The sequence below is a fragment of the Panthera onca genome, chromosome D1, assembly GCF_046562875.1.
Source record: "Panthera onca isolate mPanOnc1 chromosome D1, mPanOnc1 haplotype 2, whole genome shotgun sequence".
Classification (NCBI taxonomy): domain Eukaryota; kingdom Metazoa; phylum Chordata; class Mammalia; order Carnivora; family Felidae; genus Panthera; species Panthera onca.
Window position 1 is genome coordinate 9,790,150 of NC_138348.1, and position 21,006 is coordinate 9,811,155.

The window sequence follows — 21,006 nt, forward strand, 5'->3', positions numbered from 1 at the left end:
TCAGTTCCAGGCTTTGAAACTTTGGGGGAGAAGGGCCCCTTCTCCTCTCTGCCCCGGAATCAAACACTTGCCATTCTAGAGTTCACCTGATTCCCACTGGGCTGAACTGACAGAGGAGCTGAGGGAGCCAAGAGAGCCCCCAGGGTTGGAAGGAGGGAATTCTTTCTTGCCTTGAAGTGCTGGGATCCAGGAAAGGGAAAGGGGACCAAGTGAAGGAGCAGCACAGGAGAGGGATGGATGGACGGCTGAAATGTCTGTTTTCTTCTTTTTTTGCGGCTAGGTTGAGTGAAGAGGGTCACTAGGTCCAGTCTGCCAGTGGGGGTGGCGATTCTGGTCCTTCCTGCCCCAACTGTGTTCAAATTCAGGGGATGGCCAGCGTGGCGGACCCAGGCTCAGCTCTGGCAAGAAAAAAAAAAAAAAAAAGAAATCCACTCCTGGTTTTCGCGCACACCAGCCCGGCTTCCCGGGACCGCCGCGGTGTCGAGTCCCGAGCTGACGCCCTCGAGCCGCCACCAAGCGGAAAACCCGGAGTGGGTTTCCACGCCTTTTGGAACGGAGTCAAAGGGCACCTCGGAGGAGGCGGCCGGCTCCCCCGCCCTGCCGGATTCGAAGCCGCTGCCTTCGGGGGCGCGCCGGCCGGGCTGGTCGCGCCAGTGCGGCGGGTCCCGCAAGCTCGCAGGACCCACCCGAGGGCTCCGCGCCCTCCCCGCGGGGGCCGCGGGCGGGGCGCGCGGGGCGGCCTTGGTGCCCTCGGGGCGGCTCCGGGCGGCGGCGGGCGCGGGCTGCAGTGCGGCGGCGCGGCCGGCAGCGGGCAGCAGCGGGCGCAGGCGGCAGCGGTGGCGGTGGCAGCGGCGCTCGGCAGCGGGCGGGCGGCGCCGGCGGTGCCCGGGGCGCGCTCACACACGCGCTCACACACACACATACACACGGCCTCGTACACACTCACACACGCTCCGGCGCGCACACGCGGCGCGCAGGCCGGAGGGAGGAGGCTCGGCTCGGCGGCGGCGGCGGCGGCGGCGGCAGCGTGCTCGGCGGGCGGGCGGGAGGGCTGGCGGGCGGCCCCCGCTCCCCGGCTCCGCGGCTCGGTGCAGCCCGCGAGGCCCCCGCCCTCGGACCCGCCCCCGGGGGTCGCCCGGCCCCATGCCCTGCAGCGGCGGCGGAGCAGCGCGCGGCCGCGGGAGGCTCTGAGGAGCCCGGAGGGAGCCGGCGACGAGGGGACCATGTACCGGGACCCGGAGGCGGCCAGCCCAGGTAAGCGCGGCCCCGCGCGGGCTGGGGCGCCCCGCACCGGCAGGCAGGACGGCGGCAGCGCCGGGCTCCGTCTCGGAGCCCCGGCCCGGGAGCCGCACAGACTCCCTCCCCCCCACCCCCCTCCACGGGGTCATCCCAGCCCCGGGGGCGCGGGCTTGAGCTGCAGCGGCTCGGACCCCGGCCCCCGCAGTCCGGGCGCTGCCAGGCTTGATGCCCGGCGCCGGCTTCGCAGTGTCCCCACAAGGACCTCCCCCCCCCCCACCCCCCAGCAGCCCAAGGACAACGTGTGTGGCGGAGCGAGGAGCCACTGCCCCCGCGGGAACCGGGCAGTACCCTCAAGAGGCACCCCCGGGTCCCCAGCACCAGTGCCCCCCGGGTGCCGGGGCTGGGGGACCCCCGGAGGAGGATCCCAGGCAGCTTTGGGCCAAGGTTGTGGGCACCGAGGAGCAGACTGACATCGGCGGTGCCAACTGTGAATTGAGAGGGTGCCAGGGGGCAAGTGGGAATCTGGTGCAGCAACAGGGGAGGGGGGCTTCGGAGAGGGAGGGTGGGGAACTGCAGGAGCGTGGAGGAAGGAGATAGGAGTACCTGAAGGGAAAGAGAGCAGAGATTGGTGAGATTGGGGGTGCCAGGGGAATGTGCTCCAGAGCTTGGGGGGGGGGGGTAAGCAAAGAACCCCAAACTCACTCCGGTCCTGTCGGGGGAGGGAGGGAGAGAGGCCGGCTCCTTTGCCTTTCTCCCGAGGGAGCCCGGGGAGTGGCCCGGGAGCCCACGTCTGCTTGGCATCCTCAAAGCCAAGCCGAGGAATCTTTCCTCCTTCCTGGGGAAATTGCTCTGCCGTTTCCTCCTTGGCTCCTGACGCCTCCTCACACGGTGCCCACCTGTAGGCAGGTCCCCTGCAGCTCCTGCCCAGGCTGTCTCAGCGCCCACCTGGGGTGCCCCACCCCAGACCCAGCACCCCACCAGTCTGCCAGCTCTGGCAGCGGGAGGCAGTGGCGGCGGCGGGGTGGGGGGGGGGGGTCTCTGCTTCTGGGTTTCTCTGTGATGCTAAAAGCCAGACACCCGAGCCCGAGGACTTGCTCCCAAATGAGGAGCCTCCAGGCTTACTGTGCTGACCTCCCAGAGTTGGGGGTCCTGGGGGAAGGGACAGCTCTAAGGCCCTCTGCAGAAGGGGCCCAGAGCCCCAAGGCTTTTGAAGGCAGCCCGGTGGACACTAGCTTTGTCCACTCTTGTCCCAGCCCCACATTTGTTCTCCCTCTAGGGGCAGCCTCAGCCTGTCCCTGCCTCCTGAGGACTCAGGCTCTCACCACCATCAGATCACTGCAGCCCAGTGAGTCCTCTGAGCAGGACCTACTGGGTGCCAGGCATTGCACTCACTCAGCACTTGGGTGTAAGGGTGAGAGAGACTCAGTCTCCCTCTCTGGAACCTCATGCCCATCTATGAGTGTCCTCGAGGTGATGGCTGAAGGGACATGGCCTTTGGAGACCCTTCCCTTCATCTGTCTGAACCCAGGTCACCAACCCTGGCATCTTCCCCCAAGAGGCTGCCAGCTTCCAGCGCTTGGACCAAGGGCAGAGGCATTCTCTTGCCTGGATCACCCTCGAAGGAACCAGTAGCTTAGTTCAGAGGCCAGCTCTAGGGTATGAGAATGGAAGGAGTGGGTACAGTGAAGACACTCCCTTCCCCCTCACTCTGCCATGCTGGCGGCCTCCCCTTTCCTGGGAGGAACCCAATGGCCTGGGTCTGTGCCCTCATCCCCTCTCCCTCCTCCCTCTTTCCACCCACGCCTGGGCACCATGACATCACCACTCCCCAAGTACCTCTATCCCCTCCATGGAGGCCAACTTGACGTGCTTGGCATCTTCTGGGCGAAGGGCCTGGATCCCAGCGCTGCCCATGGCACGCTGGCAGCCCCCAGGCCTCTCCCTCTTCCCCCTCCTCAAACAGGCCTCCCCCCGGGGGTGGAGACCTGTGGTGCCCAGATGCAGGTTCAGGACCCTCCAGTGCCTGGGGCGGGGATAGCACTGACTGGGAAACAGGCTGGGTTGAGGTTCACACCTCTCTGGTGTGGCTGCTGGTCTGATGGGGCCAGAAATGGGCTGGAGAGGGCAGAGTCTGCCTATGATCCTGGTCCCCTGGGGCTCTCTGAGGGGCCCGAGTCATCAGTCTAGCCTTTGTACCCCCTGGCATCCCTGCCCACCTCCTAGAATCCCTACACCTCCTGCCAGACTACATCTCCCCTCTACCCCCAGCTTCCCTCAGGCCCCTCCAGACTCTGCTCCCCCAGGGAGGGCTCTGGGTCCCCCATTTCTGTCCCCCACCTCCCCTTTGGCTGGCACCTGGTAGGAATGAGATATGCAAATTAATTCCTGTGTGACTCAGGCCCCTCCTTCTGGTGCCCCAGGGGCCAGTACCTTGTCTGTCCGATCCCCTCTCCCCACTCCCAGGAACACCTGTGGCCCAACCTTTTTACAATTTTCAGTCTCCTATGTTCTCCCACTTCCCAGGCTGGTTCCAGAGTGTCCCCGAGGTACCCCCTCCCTTAGCCAACTCACTCTGGTCTCCACAGGATTCACCCTGCCACTGAGACCCTTCCCGGAGTTCCCTACCTACTTGGGCCCAGGGCCCCAGGCACTTCTGGGATCTGTCTCTGCAGAAGCAAGGGACTGTGGGAAAAAGCCAGAGCCCAGTGAAGAACGAAGACCAGCCCCCTTCCCACACATCCCATGGGCTTCTGCTCCAAACTCTGTCCACCCTCCCCCAGCCGTGCCTGCAACCTCCTCTCTGTCCCCTCTCTGTGCCCTCCCCAAGGCATGCGGCCCTCTCCCTGCCCTCAACCATCATCCTGTGTTCATCCCGAAGCTGGCCTGGTCTGGCCTCCCTGTGTCCCCTGGACCCAGGCCCCAGGCCGGGCAGGGCCTCAGCAGGCCTGCAGGGGTCAGCGTTGCAGTGGGCAGGCCAGGCGGCTTCAGGGAGGGAGGAAGGGAGGGAGAGGTGACCTTGCAGTGAGTGAGCGCACAAGGCCAGAGAGGGAAAGTCTGGGCCAGTGCAGCAGGGCTGGGAGAGAAGTCCGATCCTGAGGCTGCCTGCCCTTCGAGCTTGTCCCTGGGGGTAGCAGTACTCCAAGTCTTGTCTGGCCCACCTGTTAGTAGGCCCTGGCCTCCACAGCAACTCTGCCACAAAGGTCATTCTTAGGGAGTGTAGGGGACACAACGCATGGGGCAGTGGGCCTTGGCATGGTGGGTATCCTCTCTCAAGGCAGAAGGATCCGTGAGATTGTCCAGGCCAACCCTCCACCCACTGGGCACAAGTTAAGGGCAGAGGCCATTGGGTGATTCATGGGGCAGGAGTTAGGGTTATAGCTGAAAGGGCCACCAGGATTAGGGACCAGGGTTGGGGTATGGGAAGGTCCGATGAGGCCTGACTCTGACCATTTTGCTGTCAAACTCTAGCCCCACCCCTATCTACCCCTCCACCCCTCCACACCACACCCCCCCACCCCCAATGGCCCCATCTGCACAGGCCCAGACCGCCCTGGCTTGTGTGTCAAGCTTGGGCCCCAGGCTAGGACTAAAGAGCAAATGATCTCCCAAGAGGCCATGGCCAGGAGTGGGGCCTGGGGCTGGGCAGATCTGAAACCCTGGGTGAGTGGGATGGCTTCTGTGGGCCTAGTGCCCCCAAAATGTGTGTTACTATGGAGACAGGACCCTCCTGGGCCTTGGGTCATGCTGTCTGATGACCCTGTGGGAATAGCTTGACCAACGGGGCTGGGTACTCAAAAACTGGGGGCTGGTGGGGAGGGAGATAGTTACAAAGCCCCTCCCGGTTGGGGAAGAGAGGCTACAGCAGGCTGGATTGGGATGGGAACATGCAGGCCAGCAGGTGACAGGTGAGGGACAGCTGGAAGGCAGGGGAACAGGTGGGTGTCAGGCCCTAGGAACCTGGGCCCTGCCCCTTGCCGACCCCGAGCTTGGGCCCAAGGCGCACGGAAGGCAATATAGAGGACCAGGGAAGGGCTGTCCCCCTCCGCACCCCCTCCAGCCCAGCCCAGCCCAGCAGGAGGCCTTGAGGGAAAGGCAGGGGAGGAGTGGGCGGTTCCTTCCCTGTGGCACCCCTCCTTTTCTCCCACCCCCACTGCCCGCCCACTCTCTATTCTCTGAGGGACTTTGAATCCTTATTGAATCTGATGGACCGTTTTCAATAACTGCTTCCCCCAGGGGAGTGAGCAGGGAGAGGAGCAGTGAGGGGGGCCTCGTGGGGGGCAGGAGGCCCAGTCCTGAGCCAGGGACTCTTGGCTGGAAGGGAGTCTTTGGGACCATCTCCTCAGGCACCAGTGCATCCCAGGTGGGGGTGGGCAGCTCTGCTCCGTGGGCAGCACCCAGCAGGTGGCACATGAGGCCGGTGAGGTCAGCTCTCTCTGTCGTGGCGGTCACTGGTCTGGCCAGGTGCCGGAGCCAGCCCGTGCCAGGTCCGGCCCGGGTGCCCGCCTGCCTTGCAAGGGAACCCCAGCCGGTGGTGCCAGTTCCACGGACACGGAGGTGCCTGACCGTCCAGGCAGTAGGGGGCAGCCTTGCTGGGCCCCCGTCCAACTCATGTCTGGAGGGCATGGCTTCGGTCTCACCCAGCAGAATTCCCCAAGGGTTGGAACGGAGTTGGCAGACAGCTTGGGACCTGTGGAAGGGGCTGGATGGTGCCCAGAGCGTGCGCCTGGAATCCTGGACCCCGTTGGTTTGGGAGGTGGGCTGGCAGTCGTCGGGCCTGCTCTGGGGGGGCTCTGTAACAGCTCCCACCTGGAGGGCCCCCTAGGAAGGGGTGCATCCCCTGTGGGGCTGGGCGGGCGCTTGGATCAGGAGCCGGGATGTTTGGGGAATTGATGTATTCTTGTCATTGAACGTGTGGGGCCACAGCGCGGGTGGAAAGCGAGGGCGGGGCCAGCGGGGGAAAGCACTGTGCCGTGTGTACCTACGTGCGGGTGCGGGTGCCAGCTGGACTGGGTAATAGCTGCGCTCGCTCGTCTGAGTGCCGGGCGGGCTGTAAACAGCAGCTAATGAGTGTATTTGTAGTTAGGTGCCTTGAGGTGCACGGGGAGTTGTGACGGAGAGCGCTGGGGAGGGCGCCTCCCTTGGCCCTATATATACCCAGGCAGGCAGGGCCTGTGCCCTCCAGGGGCCCCGCCTGCCCCCTGCCACACCCTTCCACCTGCTGGCTCTGAGGCTTCCAACTCCTGGGAGCAGGGAGGGCGTCACCTGGCTGTGCGACGTGCATCGGTGTGGGGTGTTGGAGCTTTGGTGGGTACAGATACGAGCATTTTCACGACAGCATGCGGGTCTGTCCAAGGGCACGTGCGCACACGCGCACCTGTGTGTACTACATCCGATTCTCTGCATGTGTACGCGCCCCTCCTTCCGAGCCCTGAGAGGAGGCTGCCCCCACCCCCATCTTGGTAGTGGTCCTGGCTCCTTTGATGCCCTTCTTGGAAGCCGCAGGAAGCTGGCGGCTCTTGGGCAGGCTTGGGGGGACAGGGGGTGACCTGTTGTATCCATCAGAGGAAACAGGAGGGAGAGGTCTGAGCCCCAGCCCCAGGGGGCTCCCACAGTTGCTACTTGCATCAGAGAAAGGGGAGACCTTGGGGCTTACAGAGAGCCCAGCCAACTCTCTGGTTCCAGAACCCTCAGGAGCCCCAGGAATGAGAGAGCAGGTGTGCCGCCGGGCGGGGGCGGGGGCGGGGGGGCAGCCCTAGTAGGTAGGGGTCTCACAGTGCTGGTTGATGAAGTGTGAAGCCTGCCCCCAGCCAGGATGGGGTGGTGTGGGGTATGGGAGACCACAAGGGGTGCCTGCGTGAGGCCCCGCATGGGGGGGAGCAGAGAAGAGAGCTCTGTGGCTAATGTGTCCAATTAAATTACTTCAAACCCTGCCGCGGCAGCTGCTCCCGGCGGGGCCCTGGGTACAAATTGGATCCGTCTCATTACCACGGGTGGTGTCAGCGGGGCCAGAGAGCGGTGGCCAGCTCAGCCAGCACTCGGCAGGCCTTCTCCCCCTCGCTCCGCCTGGGCCCCCGGCAGCCCCCTTGAGCCTTTGCTCAATCCAGTACCCCCTCGGGTTTCCCAGGTCGTGCACACCTCCTCGCCATCCTGACCCCCGTCCCTGGCAGCTCAAGGGCCCCTCTGAGCCCTCACTTTCTTTCTCCAGGTATGGGGTTTCATGCTTTATAGGGGGTCCAGCGTAAGGAAGCCCCTCTCAGGTCACCCAGCACGTCCTGCGCCCTCCCTTGATAATAACAATAGCATGATAATAACAGCAGGAGCGCCTAGTATTTGCTAGGCACTCTGTGCACGTGCAGCAGGGGGTGGCTTGCTTAAGCGAGGTCTCTGGGGTCAAACAGCTATCTCTGAATCCTGGCAGAGACACTTGCTGCGCTGTCCCTGGAGCCCGTTACTCCACTATTCTGGCTTCAGTTTCTTTCTCTGTTAAATGGGTATGATGATGATTCTTATTTCCCAGAGGGTTGGAGGGTGAGGCTAGGTAAGGCGGGAAACATCTTTCGCAGAGAGCTCAGCACATAGTAAACACTCAGCCAATGACAGCTGTTATCTTGTCATTATCCTGCACCAAGTGATTGATGTCTGGGATGGGGGTTCCAGAAGCTCCAGGGAGGACATGCCTGCTTCAGCCCTGGTGGAGGAGGAGTCGGGGGGCGGGGGTTCCACTGAAGCAGTGTCAGTCAGCTACCTTCAGAACAGCAAAGATGTGTTGAGTGATCACTACGGGCCAGGTGCCGTTCTAAGAACATGACCTGTGTTAGCTCTTCTATCCACAGATGACTCTGGAAAGGGGGAGCTTGCAGTGAGAAGTTGGCTTGGGGTTCCGGCAAACACCAGCAGACCCAAAGAGCATGAGCTTTAGTCCGGGGCCTTGGGTTTTGAAGAAAGGCTAAGAGCTTGCCACGTGAGCAGTAGGGGTGAGGCGTTCGGTGTGGCGGGGGACACCACAGGCAGTGGCCCGGAAGTGGGGTCTCGTTCAGTTGAAGCAGCACTGAGTGCTTGGACGTGGCCAGAAGGGAAGCTGTTAGGGGACACTAGCCGGAGTTGAGGCTTGGGAAAGGTAGGTTGGGCCAGATTGTGAAGGTCCTGGCATTCTGAAATAGGAAAACTGGATTTTTTTTTTTTTTTTTTTTAATTAGGGCAATGGAGAGCCATGGACGACTTTCAAGCAGATCTCTATTAAAGAACTTTTAACTCTGCAGCAGTGTGGAGGGTAGGAGGCCTGGAGCCAGGCAGGTGTATGGAGCCAGAGTCGCAGGTTAACATATCTGTTCCCACCTTTGCCCGGCCCCTCCTGGGTCTCTCCCCTGCACAGGGCTGAGTCTGAGGCACCACACCAGGAGGTCTGCAGCGTTCAGCTGGCCTGGGACCCTACCCTTGGAAAGCTTGTGGCAGGTAATGGGCCGTCAAGGGGACACCAGGTGACAACAGATGCAGATGGGCACTGCCAGGGGACTTCCCTAGGGATCTGGGGCATCAGAAAAAGCTTTCCAGAGAGGGACGTAGAGCCAAGGTGGGCCAGTCCAGGGCCCAGGGGACATGGCAAATGCTCCTGGCGGTTGGATGTGAACCGTACCCCACACCGCAGGCCTCTGGGCCAGGCCCCGGGAGAGCCGCACAGCTCACGCTGCCAGGCCTGAGCTCCAGAGCCCCACCAGAGCCAACCTATCTCCACGGCAACTAGGCAGGCACCTCCCTCTCCGTGCCCACGGCCCCTGGCACAGGGGCCCATTCACAGCAGGACTTGGGTACGCCTTCCCACTTCCCTGGGGCCTCGTCCCAGGGCAAACGCCCTCACAGCCGGCGCTGAGTCGCACACGCGTGTTGGTATTTGGGTCCATGTGCACACAAGATGTGTAACGTGCCCCCTACAGCAGGAAGCAGGGAGGCGGGGATGGTCTGCACTGCCTACCCACCTTAGCTGGGGACTTGTTCCCTGGGGGTGAGGGTCAGATGGGCACCGAAGAGCATGATGCCAGGATGATCCCTCAGGGGCCACGGCGAGGAAGGCAGCCCAGAGGAGTGGTTGGGCGGGGCTGCAGGTCGGGGAAGGTGGTGAGACAGAATCTCCCAGCAGGGCCTGGCGGGTCCACAGACCCCCTCGTTCTCCACGTTCAGCCTTGCATTTCTTCTTCACAGCAGTCCTGCGAGGGAGACAGCATTGCCACTGTTGTCCAGATGAGGACGCTGAGGCCCAGAGAGGTCCCACCGGGGACCTGAAGTGTCCCACAAGGTCACTCAGTAGAGGAGGGGTGTCAGCTTCACTCCAAAGGCTGGGTCTTGACCACCAGGCTGCACTGCCCGGTGCCCCCCTAATCCCACTAGGATCCAAGCCAGCCCGTCTCTCGACCCATCACTTGGAAGGGAGTGCTGGGAACTGGTGTTGGGACACAGAGGGGTCCCCAGTGCCTCCTTCAGTGCTTGTGGCATCCCCTAAAGCCTTTGTTCTCAGGTCCCTGGAGTGGGGCGCAGCTCCCTTCCCACCCTGTCTCCTCTCCCTCTCGGCAGGCTCAGTGGAAGGTTCCTCTCAGTCAAGGGGAGGCTCTGAGGAGAAAGGGAGGAACCCCTCACTCGCTGCTTGGCACCTGCCAGCCCTGGAGGAGCCTGATGAATCGGCTGTGTGTGGCCCCCCCCCCACCGGCCCCATTCCTCCCTCTCCAGCCCCCGCCTGGTTGGGGAGGTGCGAAGGAAGCGATTTCACAGCCTGTCAGCTGAGACCTAAAAATACCCAGAACTCTGAGATGCTTGGGCAGGGGGAGGAGAGAGCAGGGACCAGGCTGGGGTGCTGGGGGGGTGCAACAATGCTAACTTGGCCAGAGCAGCCCTCACGGCTCGAGAGCCCAAGTCAGACGTGATGGGCAGGGATGTCCTACATCCCCCACCTGACCCTATTTCTGGGTCTTGAGAGCTCCGGCCCTCAGACCCAAGGGAGGGCTTAGTCTCAGACAGGAACCGTGGCACCCAGGCCCTTCAGAGCCTCTGGTCGATGGCTCTTTCTCCCTCTCCACCCCTGAGTTGGCTGGCATCTTTAGGCCGTGGGAGCCAGGCTGGGCCTGTGCCTGCTTCCTTCCTGGAGAAGGTGCCTGCTTCTGTTAGGGGAGAGGCGTGAGGAGGGCAGCGTGGATGGGGGTGCTGGCAGGCGTGCAGTGTGATGTGCGAGCCACCCAGGCACTGGAGGGGGGCAGAGGAGAAGGGGCGTGGCGGCCCGCGTCACTGCCACGTGGCTGTGTGCGAAAGCCTGGCACAGGCCCCCCCGCCCCCACCGCCACGAGGCAGCCAGTGCCCGGAAAGGGGGGCACGTGTGTGTGCACGCATGGGGGCCCGCTGGAGCTGGCCCGATCTAGGTCCCAAAAAGCTCATGGACACGTACGACCGGGCGGATGTAGCGAGTCCAGACAGAAACTGGGCGAAAGCTCAGGTGCAGGTGGAGAGGCATCAGCAAACGCGTGTTGCATCCGGCAGACACATGAGGGTGTGTGTGCTTCCCGTGTGGAAACATGATGGCATGTATGCCCGGGCACAGGAACATGGGAAGACCTCTCTGGGGCCCTAGGCGGGAGCTGGGAGACTCATCAGGGAAATAATGGGGTTCATGGGGTGCCCGTGTGGCTCGATAGAGCACGCAGCTCTTGATCTTGGGGTCGTGAGTTCAAGCCCCACGTTGGGGGGTTGGAGGTTGTGGATAATGCATACGTTAATTAATTAAAAGAAACTGTAAGTAATGGGGTTCAAATCCCAGTTCTGCCATGTACTGGTTGGCTGTGTGACCTCGGGCAAGTCACTTAACCTTTCAGTGCTTCATTTCTCCGTCTGTAGAGTGGAGGTGATAACAGCACCTACTTCAGAGGGCTGTTGGGAGGATATGATGAGTTGATGTATATAAACTGGCTGGAACTGTGCCTGTCACCGAGTCAGCACCATGAACATACTAGCTCTTATTATCGGGTTCTCCCCTTCAGTGACACAGGTGGGAGCGCCAAGTCCAGAGAGGGCAAGTGACCTGCCCAAAGTCACACAGTAAGTGAGTGGCAGAGCCAGGGTTAGAACCCAGACTCCAGTGCCTTAGGACGGGGCTTGTTCAAATTTAACTTCATGAGACCGCCCCCGCTTTGGACCACAAGAAGTCCCTACAACACAGAACTGTAACCACATTGGCATCTGGGGCCTAGATTCTGCCAGGGCTGGGCTGGATCATGGGAACTTGGGGATCTGAGCATCTTCAGATAATGCCAGGGTGGATGGGTCCTCAGGGCAGTGGTTAGACGCCTGATTTAGAAACATGCCTCTGATTAGCCTGTGGACTTGGCCAATTACTCAGCCTTCCCGAGTCTCAGTTTCTTCCCTATAATGGAATAACAGTAATACATACTTTATGGGGTTATTGTGGGAAGAAAATGAGATCCTGCATGCAATGCTTTAAGTGACTGGAACATCGTGCCTAATAAATGCTCGGTAATGTTAGCTGCAATTATAACCCATGCAGAATGCTCCCACCCAGTGCTCCATAGATGGTGACTTCCTGGGACGCCCAGCTGGCTCCGTCGGTTAAGTGGCTGACTCTTGATTTCGGCCCAGGTCATAATCTCATGGTTTAAGCCCGGTTCGGGCTTCACGCTGACAGCACAGAGCCTGCTTGGGATTCTCTCTTTCCCTCTCTGCCCCCGCCCCGCTTGTGTTCGCTTGCTCACTCGCTCAGTCTCTCAAAATAAATAAACTCCTAAAAAATGGTGGCAAATTGCTTCTCTCTCAGCCTCTGACTACCCTTACTCCCTTCCATACTTCACAGGGCTTAGACTGCTCAGGGGCAGTTTGCAAGCAGCCAAGACCCGTCTCTGCCTCCCGTTACTGGTTTTGCCCAGAAAGGAACAGGACCCACCACTGACACTTAGCCCCTGAGCCCTCTACATCTGGCCTCATCACCCACTTGGTATATGAACTTGGATAAGCACCATTTCCTCTCGGGTCCTGGCTTGTTTCCTTCTGTAAATTAGAAAGCCTGGACCCCATAGTCCCAGATCCTCCTGGTCATGTTGCTGTGTGACCCAGGAGAGTCCCTGGCTCAGCTCACTGGAGGGGGTGGCAGGTTGACAGGAAGAGAGGTCGGCTGGCTTCCCTGAGTGAGCGGAGCATCTGGGGCCTGAGCCGACTGGTGGCCTGCCATCATGCCAGCCCGCACCTGTGGCTGCGTAGGAGGGCATGTGGGCCCGACTGGCTGGGCACTGACATTGGGGAGGCTCAAGGACGATGACTAGAGAGAGCCCTTCTTGGGGCCCTGGGAGCTGCCACTCCAGCCGTCCTCCCCCGCTCTCCTCCCTGTCTCCCCCGGGCTTTCCTTCAGCAATTCCTCCTTCCTCCCTGTCCTTCCTCTCTCCTTCTCCTTCCTGGAGTCTCCCAGTATCTCCTTCTCTCTTTCCTCCTCCAATTTAGTAATTTTGACCATTTTCCAGGGTGCCTCCTTCCTCCCTCTCCCTCTGCAGAGGGGAGATCTCTCCCCCCTCCTCTGTCTCTCAGTTTCCTGAGATTCCTCCTTTTTCCTTCCTACAACATGGAAGAAATGTCCCTGTTTCTCTCGATCTTCCTGGCTGCCCCTGCTGCTCCTGAGCCTAGGTCTCTCTCTTACTCTGCAGGGGCATGTCTAGGCCCCTTCATTTCTTGTCCCCTGGCTCTCTCCCACTTCACAGTCCCTCCTTCCCCAGTGTCCCCACCTCTGCCTCCATTCTTCCAGTTCCTTGGTGCTCCTTACTCCTCCACCATCTCCCCTGCCCTCAAAAGTTTCCCAGCCTCCTTCAGATGATGGGGCTGATGGGGCTGAGCCAGGCACTTTCTGTGGCTGGTGCTGCTATTCAGTACCTCAATAACCCCCCACCCCTGTGAGTTCAGAAAGGGGGTCAGCCCAGGGCCCAGGGACTGGCGGCCTTGCCTCCTAATTAGTAGGAAGTAATTGCCTGGAAAAAAAAAATTCATTTAGAATGAGACTCTGAGATTCCAATGTAAAGCAGAGCCAACTGATGGCCCCTGGGGACCAGGAGGAGAGAAGCAGCCGAGGTCAGGGTCTCGGGAAGCCCCCGGATCCCTTCCCTGGCTTGCCCCCAGGACCCCAGCCTTGCAGATATAGGGAGAGAGCCCTGGGCTGGGAGTACCACCATTGTCATCTGAGTTTGGTTCCACTACTCCTTGTGTGACTGAGGGCAAGTCACTTATTTCTTTGTGCCTTAGTTTTCTGTCCTGTAAAATCAGAAAAACTCCTCGGTATCATGAGGGTTGATTCGGACAATGGCTATGAAAGCACTTCGCGGGCTGTAAAGTGCTGTGGGAGTGTGAGGCGTTACTGTGTTCCTCCAGTCTGCCCTCATAGGAGATGTGAGGATGTGGAGGGGTGGAGCAGTGAGGCTTCCAGAACATGGAAGGATGGCGAGGTGGATCCTGCGGAGCTGAAAGATTAAGGGCAGACAATGGGGTTTTCTATGGCAGTCTCAACACACGCCAGCTGCACCACCCTGAGTGGTCACCTCACCTCTCTGGACCCCACTTTCCTCATCTGTAGAATGCTGATCATCATGCTTCTTCCCGGGGAGGGGTTGTAGTTTTAAAGGAGATGAAGTCTGCAGAGCTCTTAGCAGTTCTTGGCCTATAGTAAGTGCTCAATAAATTATATTATCTGTATCTACTGTAATTGAAGACTGTTATCTTTACTCCCTACCTGGACCCAGAGAAGCTGTGATTTGGGGTATTGTCTTAGGGTGGTTTTATTTGTTTTGCTGTTTGTTTTTGGAAAGAGGGGAATTTCTACACCCAGTGGGGCTAAAATAAAGCAGTCCCTAGAAACACCAAGCAGATCTGCTTATCAAAGAGGCCCAACCTGTGGCGTAGGGAACAGGAGTGGGGTGAAGCTGTGGCCTTCTTCCCTGACTCCCACTTTCTCCTAGAGAAGGGCTTTAGCCAAGTTTCTCATCTGGGTGGGTGTGAGGTAGGGAGACTTTGCCCTCAGGGAGGCCTATTACAACCCTTTGTGTTCCTTTTGGTAGGTTTGGCTCTACTGCAGGGAGGAAAAGTGTTTGTTTAAACTGATCTACCCCACCTTTCTGGGAAGAGGGAGCAGGAAGTTTAGCTTGGTCCGGGTTGACCACTGGGTTGAGTCTTTGCTATGAACCAGGCAGTATGGTGCCCCAAGGCGGCCAAAACGCGGTCGGACTGCCTGGAACGTGCAGGTTATTAGGCAGCGCTGCAAGCACAGAGCGCCATATTTTCCCGGAATGGCTGAGGGGACGGCGACGGGGACTGTCTGCCACTCCTTCACCGGCCCAGTGCCACCGCGGGGGACATTCTGTTTCTGCTCTAAGCGCAGTACCCGCACCAGCCGCCAGGAGGCAGTTCGGCGGGCCCCACTTGAGGGAATGGGATATGGCATTTACCTTACCGGGGAGGCTTTTTTTTTTTTTTTTTTTTTTTTTTTTTTTGGTCATGAGTCGGACTGCTAACTGGGTCCTCAGTATCTGAGGACCTCACTGGGGAAAGGGAGCTCTTGAAGTCGCCTGGTCGCTTCCGTGGCTTCAGCTCATGGCTGATCGGGAGCGATTGGCAGAGGAAAGTGGAATCACTATGCTGCAGTCCTGGAAACAGCTCCGGTTCTTTGGATCCTGCTCGTTAGGGGCAATGCAAAGGGCAGCCTGGAGGAGGGAGCAGTCAAAGGACAGAAACGGGTTTCAGCACCAAGGACAGGAGTGCTGCGACCCGCCCCTGCTTCAGCACCGTGGACAGATCCCAGGGCGGCGCACTCAGTGGCTCCTTCCTAATATTTGTGGTGCAAATGATAGCCCAGAATATGGCAGAATGGCACCTCCCAGAGGGAATCTCAGTCACCCTATGTTCTAACGAGAAGACTTAGGACCAGAGAGTTGAGTTAGTTGCCTAAGGCCACACACCCACATCGACACAGTGGGTGGCAGAACTGGATTCAGAGCCCCAATGGTCTCTCTCCAACCATTTCTCCCCACCTGGATTTCCACTAGATCTCTCCCTCCTTCCTAAACATCCCCGGGAGCAGCTTCACATTCGGTTCTATCCTTAAGAACCCTTGAGCTGGCAACTATTAAGTGTGCCCTTTCCCCCACCAAAACCCCAATCAAGAATCTGAATCCCAGGATGGAAGATTCCTAGCCCCTGAGGTTTTCATGGCTCCCAGCATCAGGTGGAAGGGTGTCAGGGCAGGACAGGTGCCCTGGCCTGTAAGGAAGGCTGAGACTTGGGGAGCTGGAGTTGAGTCATCAGCGAGAGGAACTCTTAAGTGCTCTGAGATCCTCAAATAAAATAGAGCGCACCATTCCAACCTCAGCTTCTTTGCAGCCGTGTATTATTAATAACAATAAGATGCTGACTTAGGCCAAGGCACAACAATGCATTATTCATAGGAGTAACTAGTGGTCAGGGCCTGCACTTAATCATCACACGTCCCTGATCCTGCCCCTGCTCCACACTCCTGGTGGAGAAGCCCTCCACCTGAGCTCCTCCTTTGTTGGGCTTCTGCTACACTGATGGACGTGATCATTTTCACGGCTGCCCAGGTGGCTCTTCGGCTTTGGGATCAGGGTGGGTGGGGAGGGTGACTGATTCTAGGCTAACTCAGAGCTGGCACCTGGTCATGTTCATCCTGAATGGCTTTGACCCTGATGCTTCCAGACTCAGCAGCTCTCTGGAGTCTGCAGATGGTCTTTCTCCCCCTCCCCATCTTTTGAGGCTGAAGACTGAAGCCAGATACACCAGGCTTCCATAAGCCAGGAATTGTGGGAGGTGGGGGTGACTGAGGGGAGGGGTCACCAGGCAGAGGATACCCCATCACCACTAAATATGGCAAGAGATGTGACCCCCTGGGTAAACTCTGGAGCACTTTGTAAACTCTTCTGCACTGAAGAAATGGGAGACATTATTACCAAAGCCATGTTCTCTGCTGGAAGAGAGAACCAAGGTAGAGAAGGCATAGAGAATGCATGGATGAGGCCTTTGTAGCTCACCAGGCCCTGCTCCCTTGATGAGGAGTCAAAGTGCTTGTGGATCCTGACATGTCCCCGTCCAATTTCTTGCTGGAATGGCTCCTGGCCCATCCGGACAATCCTTCATTCGCTGTTTACTCACTTGGCATCTCCTCTGAATTCTAAACCGTCTGCATCCAGCCGGCCTCTGCGGCCCCTGCCAGCGCTCTCTCCCTAGCTCACTCACGCATTATCTGTTTTTATTACAGTCAAGGTTGAGGAGGCTTGCTCGTGCTAAGCCCCTATTTTCAGCTACTTGTAACTTTCCAAAACAATTCCCCTTGGGCCTCCTCTTTCACCAGCCTTGCTCTGGCCCCAGGTGAAGCCTGAGGGGTTGTGGGCGTCTCCTTGGATTTCTGAAGGACACTCAGGGAGACTGTCCGGAGGGCATGGGGGTAGGGTGGAGGACCAGCTTTCCTGGGAAATGAATGCCAGACTCTCTTTCTCCTCCTTTTTCTTTCTTCCTTTTACCTACCCATCTTGTTTTCTTTTTCCCAAGGTGGGTAGCCTGGAGGGGGAGCTTTAGAGTAGAGACAGGGCAGAAAATTTGGCATGACAGGCAGCCCGGAGCCTGGCAGTTTAAGGTTCAGAATTTTGCTCACTGGTTTTCTGTTGCTTTCTGCCCAACTCTGCCTTCTTCTGACTGTGTGTGTGTGTGTGTGTGTGTGTGTGTGTGTGTGTGTGTGTTGGGTCGGGAGGAGGAAAGGAAGGTGGGAAAGGTACTGAAAATGTCCCCCCTTCCCGTGCCCAAATGTCCCTAGGGATGGCAGGCTCTGCACTTGTAAATGCCCCCCCCCCTCCTCACCTTCCCCCATCTCTATCTGCTCAGTAGGCACGTGGAAGGGTGCTTCCTTTGAAAACCTGTGACTCCAGTTTTCACTGCTTTCCACCTCTAACGTCATCACGCAGCCACCAAAGGATAGGAGGGAGGCGCCGGGGCATGATGTGTCAGAAGTAGTGCAGAATCAGGTGGGAGGAGGCAGGATTAGGATAGGAAGGCGCTGGCAGATGTAGCCCCAACCACCCCCAACATCACTCGGCTTTATCTCTGGAATAGTGGTTGCGCCCTAGGCAGTATCAGAGACCCGGCTGGGCACGTCCTGGGCTACCCCACCCTTCTCTGTTTCCTGCCCACCTGTGTCTAACCCCAGGGGCCCACCCCCCAGACTGTTTGGGGACGTTTAGGGGGACTGAACCTCTCTCTAATGAGGGTGCTTTACTAAGGCTGCGGGCTGGGCCAATGGAGGGAAAAAGGGTCCCCGGGAAGGGTGTGTGTGAAGTGAGTCTCTGAAGCACCAGGAGGAGTAACTCAGGCAGGGCTCTCTTTGGTAAAACTCTGGGGGGAAATTCTTCTCCCTGACCGCTTTTTTATTTTGTGTTCACTCAATTTCTTTCTTCTCTTGGCTCTGTCCTCAGAGTGACTAGATTCAAGGCTCAGCTCCCCTCGGGTGGAACAAGAGAGAGAACGAGCTGTAGGGTTTGAGGTTTACAGACTCTAGGTGCATCCCTGGCTTTACCTCTCTGCTGCTCTGTGCCCTTGGGCAAGTATTTAACCCTTCTGAGCCTCAGTTTCTCTCTTTGTGAGGCGAGCATGAGAGTATTTACCTCCAGAGGGGTGCTAAAGACTGTAAACATGATTCAGTGTTGAGCACACATCGGTGCTGTGATGAAAGGTATTTGGTCAGGAGAGCAAGGGCCTGGGATCTGGGGATCCCCAAAGAGGGAAGCAGTCTAGGTTGGGAGGGTGTGGGGACAATGCCGGAAGGCCTGGATATGGAGAGTGTGCGTGTCACCAGCCGAGAATGCAAGAGCAAGCAAAGTGTGGGGGAAAGAGTCTGTGTGCACAGATTTCAGCATGTCCAGCAGCTTCCCTGTGTCATATCCTGGGCTGAGGGCTGTGGGAGACCCCAAGCGATGGGGAGACACGATCTTACCCCATTGGCTCCAACCCCCAAGGAAAGAGCATTGGACAGAAGATCAGTTAATTCAAGCTTGGAAAATGACGAGACTGCTGTGAATCCCTGGCCATAAGGAAGGGCTTCCCGGAAGAGGCTGGCTTACCTGGGGCCTTGAATAACTTCATGCATTTGTTTGTCACTTACTTACCCAGCCTCTCCCAGGTACCAAACCTCAGGCTACAGGGATGAGTGGTGGGGGTGGGGGTGGGGGGGTCTCAGCCCTCCAGGTGTTCCCAGTTGGGTGTGGGGGTGGGGTGGAGACCAAGTGCTAATTATTAACCCACAATGATGAATTGTCATAGTTATAGGGGAGGCAGAAAGGCATGTGGGAGGGAACGAAGACCATCTTGGTCTAGGGATATTAATGGTAGAAGATGGAAGGAAGGTATTCTAGGCAGAGCAAAGAGCTCGTGCCACAAAGCCTCAAGAGTGAAAGAGGTTAGCCTTCTTGAAGGAAGCAGAAAAGTTAGGTGTGGCTAGGTCACGCCGTAGCCCCTTGTGGGAGGCTGTCACACCCTTGCACTCAGAGGGCAGTCTCTGCAGCTGCGGTAAAGAGCAGGCTCACATTGCCTTAGTTCTCCATACCTGTTTCTTCCTCTGTGACATGGGGCCAACAATGGTACCAGGTTGTGGAGATGACGTGGGATGGCATGTGTAAGCTTCCTGTCTGCCACAAAAGGTGCATGCCCAATTCACGTGAGCTGTTATTTTATGTCGACAGGACCCCAGCATGAGAAGGCAGGTCCTGTTCTCATCGCTTGAAGGTGAACCTCTGAGGTCCCAAAATGGGCTTTACCTGAGGTCCCAAAAATGGCTCTGAGCTCAGGGGCAAAGGTGTGACTTGAATCCAGGTCATCTGCCTCCAGGTCTATTCCCTGTCCTGCTGCTCTGCCTCAGGACAGACGCGGGGGGATGGCTCGGTCAGTGAAGCCTCCGACTTCAGCTCAGGTCACGATCTCATGGTCCATGAACTGGAGCCCTGTGTCGGGCTCTGTGCTGACAGCTCAGAGCCTGGAGCCTGCTTCGGATTCTGTGTCTCTCCCTCTCTCTGCCCCTCCCCTGCTCACGCTCTGTCTCTCTCTCTCTCTCTCTCTCTCTCAAAAATAAACATTAAAAAAAATTTTTTTAAAACAAAAGGACAGACGGAATTTGAGTAGACGAATAATGGGCAGGGGAGAGAATCGCAGGCCAGAGGAAGTGCGTGAACACCTAGGCCACATGATGGCAGAGTGGGCTGGACATCTGCTTGTGGCCAGGCCATTGGTGTGTGTGAGCGTGAGCACAGGTGTCCATGCAAGGGGTGAGTCTCACAGCTAGTGCATGTGTGTGTATTTGTGTGTACATGGGTATCCGTGCACAGGTGTGTATTTTTGCACGTGTGTGAATGAGCACGGGTATCTGTGCAAGGGGTGAGCCTCTGTGGCTTCTGTGTGTGTGCACACGCGTGCACCTGCATGCACATGTGTGAGGTGTGGGCTGCACAGCTGTCTGTGTCAAGAGTGTCTCTGAGGCGTGTGCATGTGTGTGTACGAGCTGTGGGTGTCCATGTCTGTGACCTGTGTGGGTGTGTACCTCCTCCCCCTCTGGGTCCCCTCCTGTTCTCCCCACCCCCCGGGCAGCTGGGGAGCATGCCCTCAGAAGTCCATTCCCTCTCCGGCAGCTCCCCAGGGCATCCCAGCAGCCAGCAGTCCTGTTTGATTCTGTTCATCCATAAATTATGGCTTACTGAGGAGATGAGAAGGAGTTGGGAGTGGGGGCAGAGCTCTGGCAAGAGACGGGCTCAGGTCTGCAGTTCATACCTGAAACCCAGCCTGGCTCCCAGCTGTTGCCCCACCCCCACCCCCCACTGGCCTCGGCCCTCCCCCTTCCTGCCATAGGGATTCACTGATGCTCTTGGTCGTGGTCGAGCCCTGGGGCAGGGATTGGGGTGCCCAGAATTGAGTAAGACGTGACCCCTGGCCTCTGCTGTCCTGTGGGGAAAAACTAGATGTGTATCTAGTTCAGTATTTTATTCAACACTCGTTGAGCGCCAGCTCCGTGGCCCAGACGTCTCTAATACAGGGCCGACGTGGTAATGCTATGGTAATAGCTAGCATTTATTGCCTACTTATTTTGTGTCCGGCACTGTGCTAAGCGCATCATATGTGCTAATTCCTTTAAACCTCACAATTGGCCTATGAGGCCCGTACTGTTATTAGCCCCCATTTACAGATGGGGACACAAAGGCACGCAAAGTTTAGGTCACACGTCGCGGAAGAATAAGAGCCAGGAGTTGAACCCAGAGAGTCTGGCTCCAGAGCGCTGGTGCTTAATCACTGCACCCGAAAAGAAGGGCGCTGGCGCAGGGTGATGGGAACTCAGAGGCAGGAGAAATTAATTCCCACTGGGGATATTATGGAAGGCTTCCTGGAAGAGGTGCTTTTCATCTGGGTATAGAAAAAGCAGGAACTGTCAGGCAAAGGTGGCATGGAGGAAGAATGAAGGAGGTCCTGGTGTGTGTGTGTGTGTGTGTGTGTGTGTGTGTGTGTGTGTGTGTAAAAGAGAGAGGCTCAAACTCTGTCCTGCAGTCTCTCCCATCTCTTCCTTCCCATCTTGTGTGGGTGACGAGCGGGATACCATGCAAGCACTGAACATTTAACAATATTTACTGAGTACTTCCCATATGTTAGCCTGTCACAGAATATCCGGAATGAGCAGAGCAGATACAGCCCTTGCCTTTGTGGACC

The 21,006-nt window shown here is 58.2% G+C and overlaps 1 protein-coding gene and 1 long non-coding RNA gene across 9 annotated transcripts in view; one reads left to right on the plus strand and one right to left on the minus strand.

Annotated features, from left to right (window-relative positions):
• The first annotated feature begins 495 nt into the window (after positions 1 to 495).
• The window catches only part of SYT7 (synaptotagmin 7), a 62,313-nt gene continuing 41,802 nt past the window's right edge, over positions 496 to 21,006 (plus strand). For all 8 annotated transcript variants that reach the window (XM_078433555.2, XM_078433559.2, XM_078433557.2 and 5 more), the window contains exon 1: positions 496 to 1,254. In XM_078433555.2, the coding sequence (XP_078289681.1) occupies positions 1,224 to 1,254 (31 nt within the window). In that variant the 5' untranslated portion in view covers positions 496 to 1,223. The remainder of the gene's footprint in view (positions 1,255 to 21,006) is intronic.
• On the minus strand, positions 7,834 to 18,476 carry LOC132661865 (uncharacterized). The gene is made up of 3 exons (XR_009602436.3): positions 18,429 to 18,476; positions 9,213 to 9,440; positions 7,834 to 8,078 (listed from the first exon to the last, which is right to left on the minus strand). It is a non-coding gene; the product is annotated as an uncharacterized LOC132661865 (long non-coding RNA).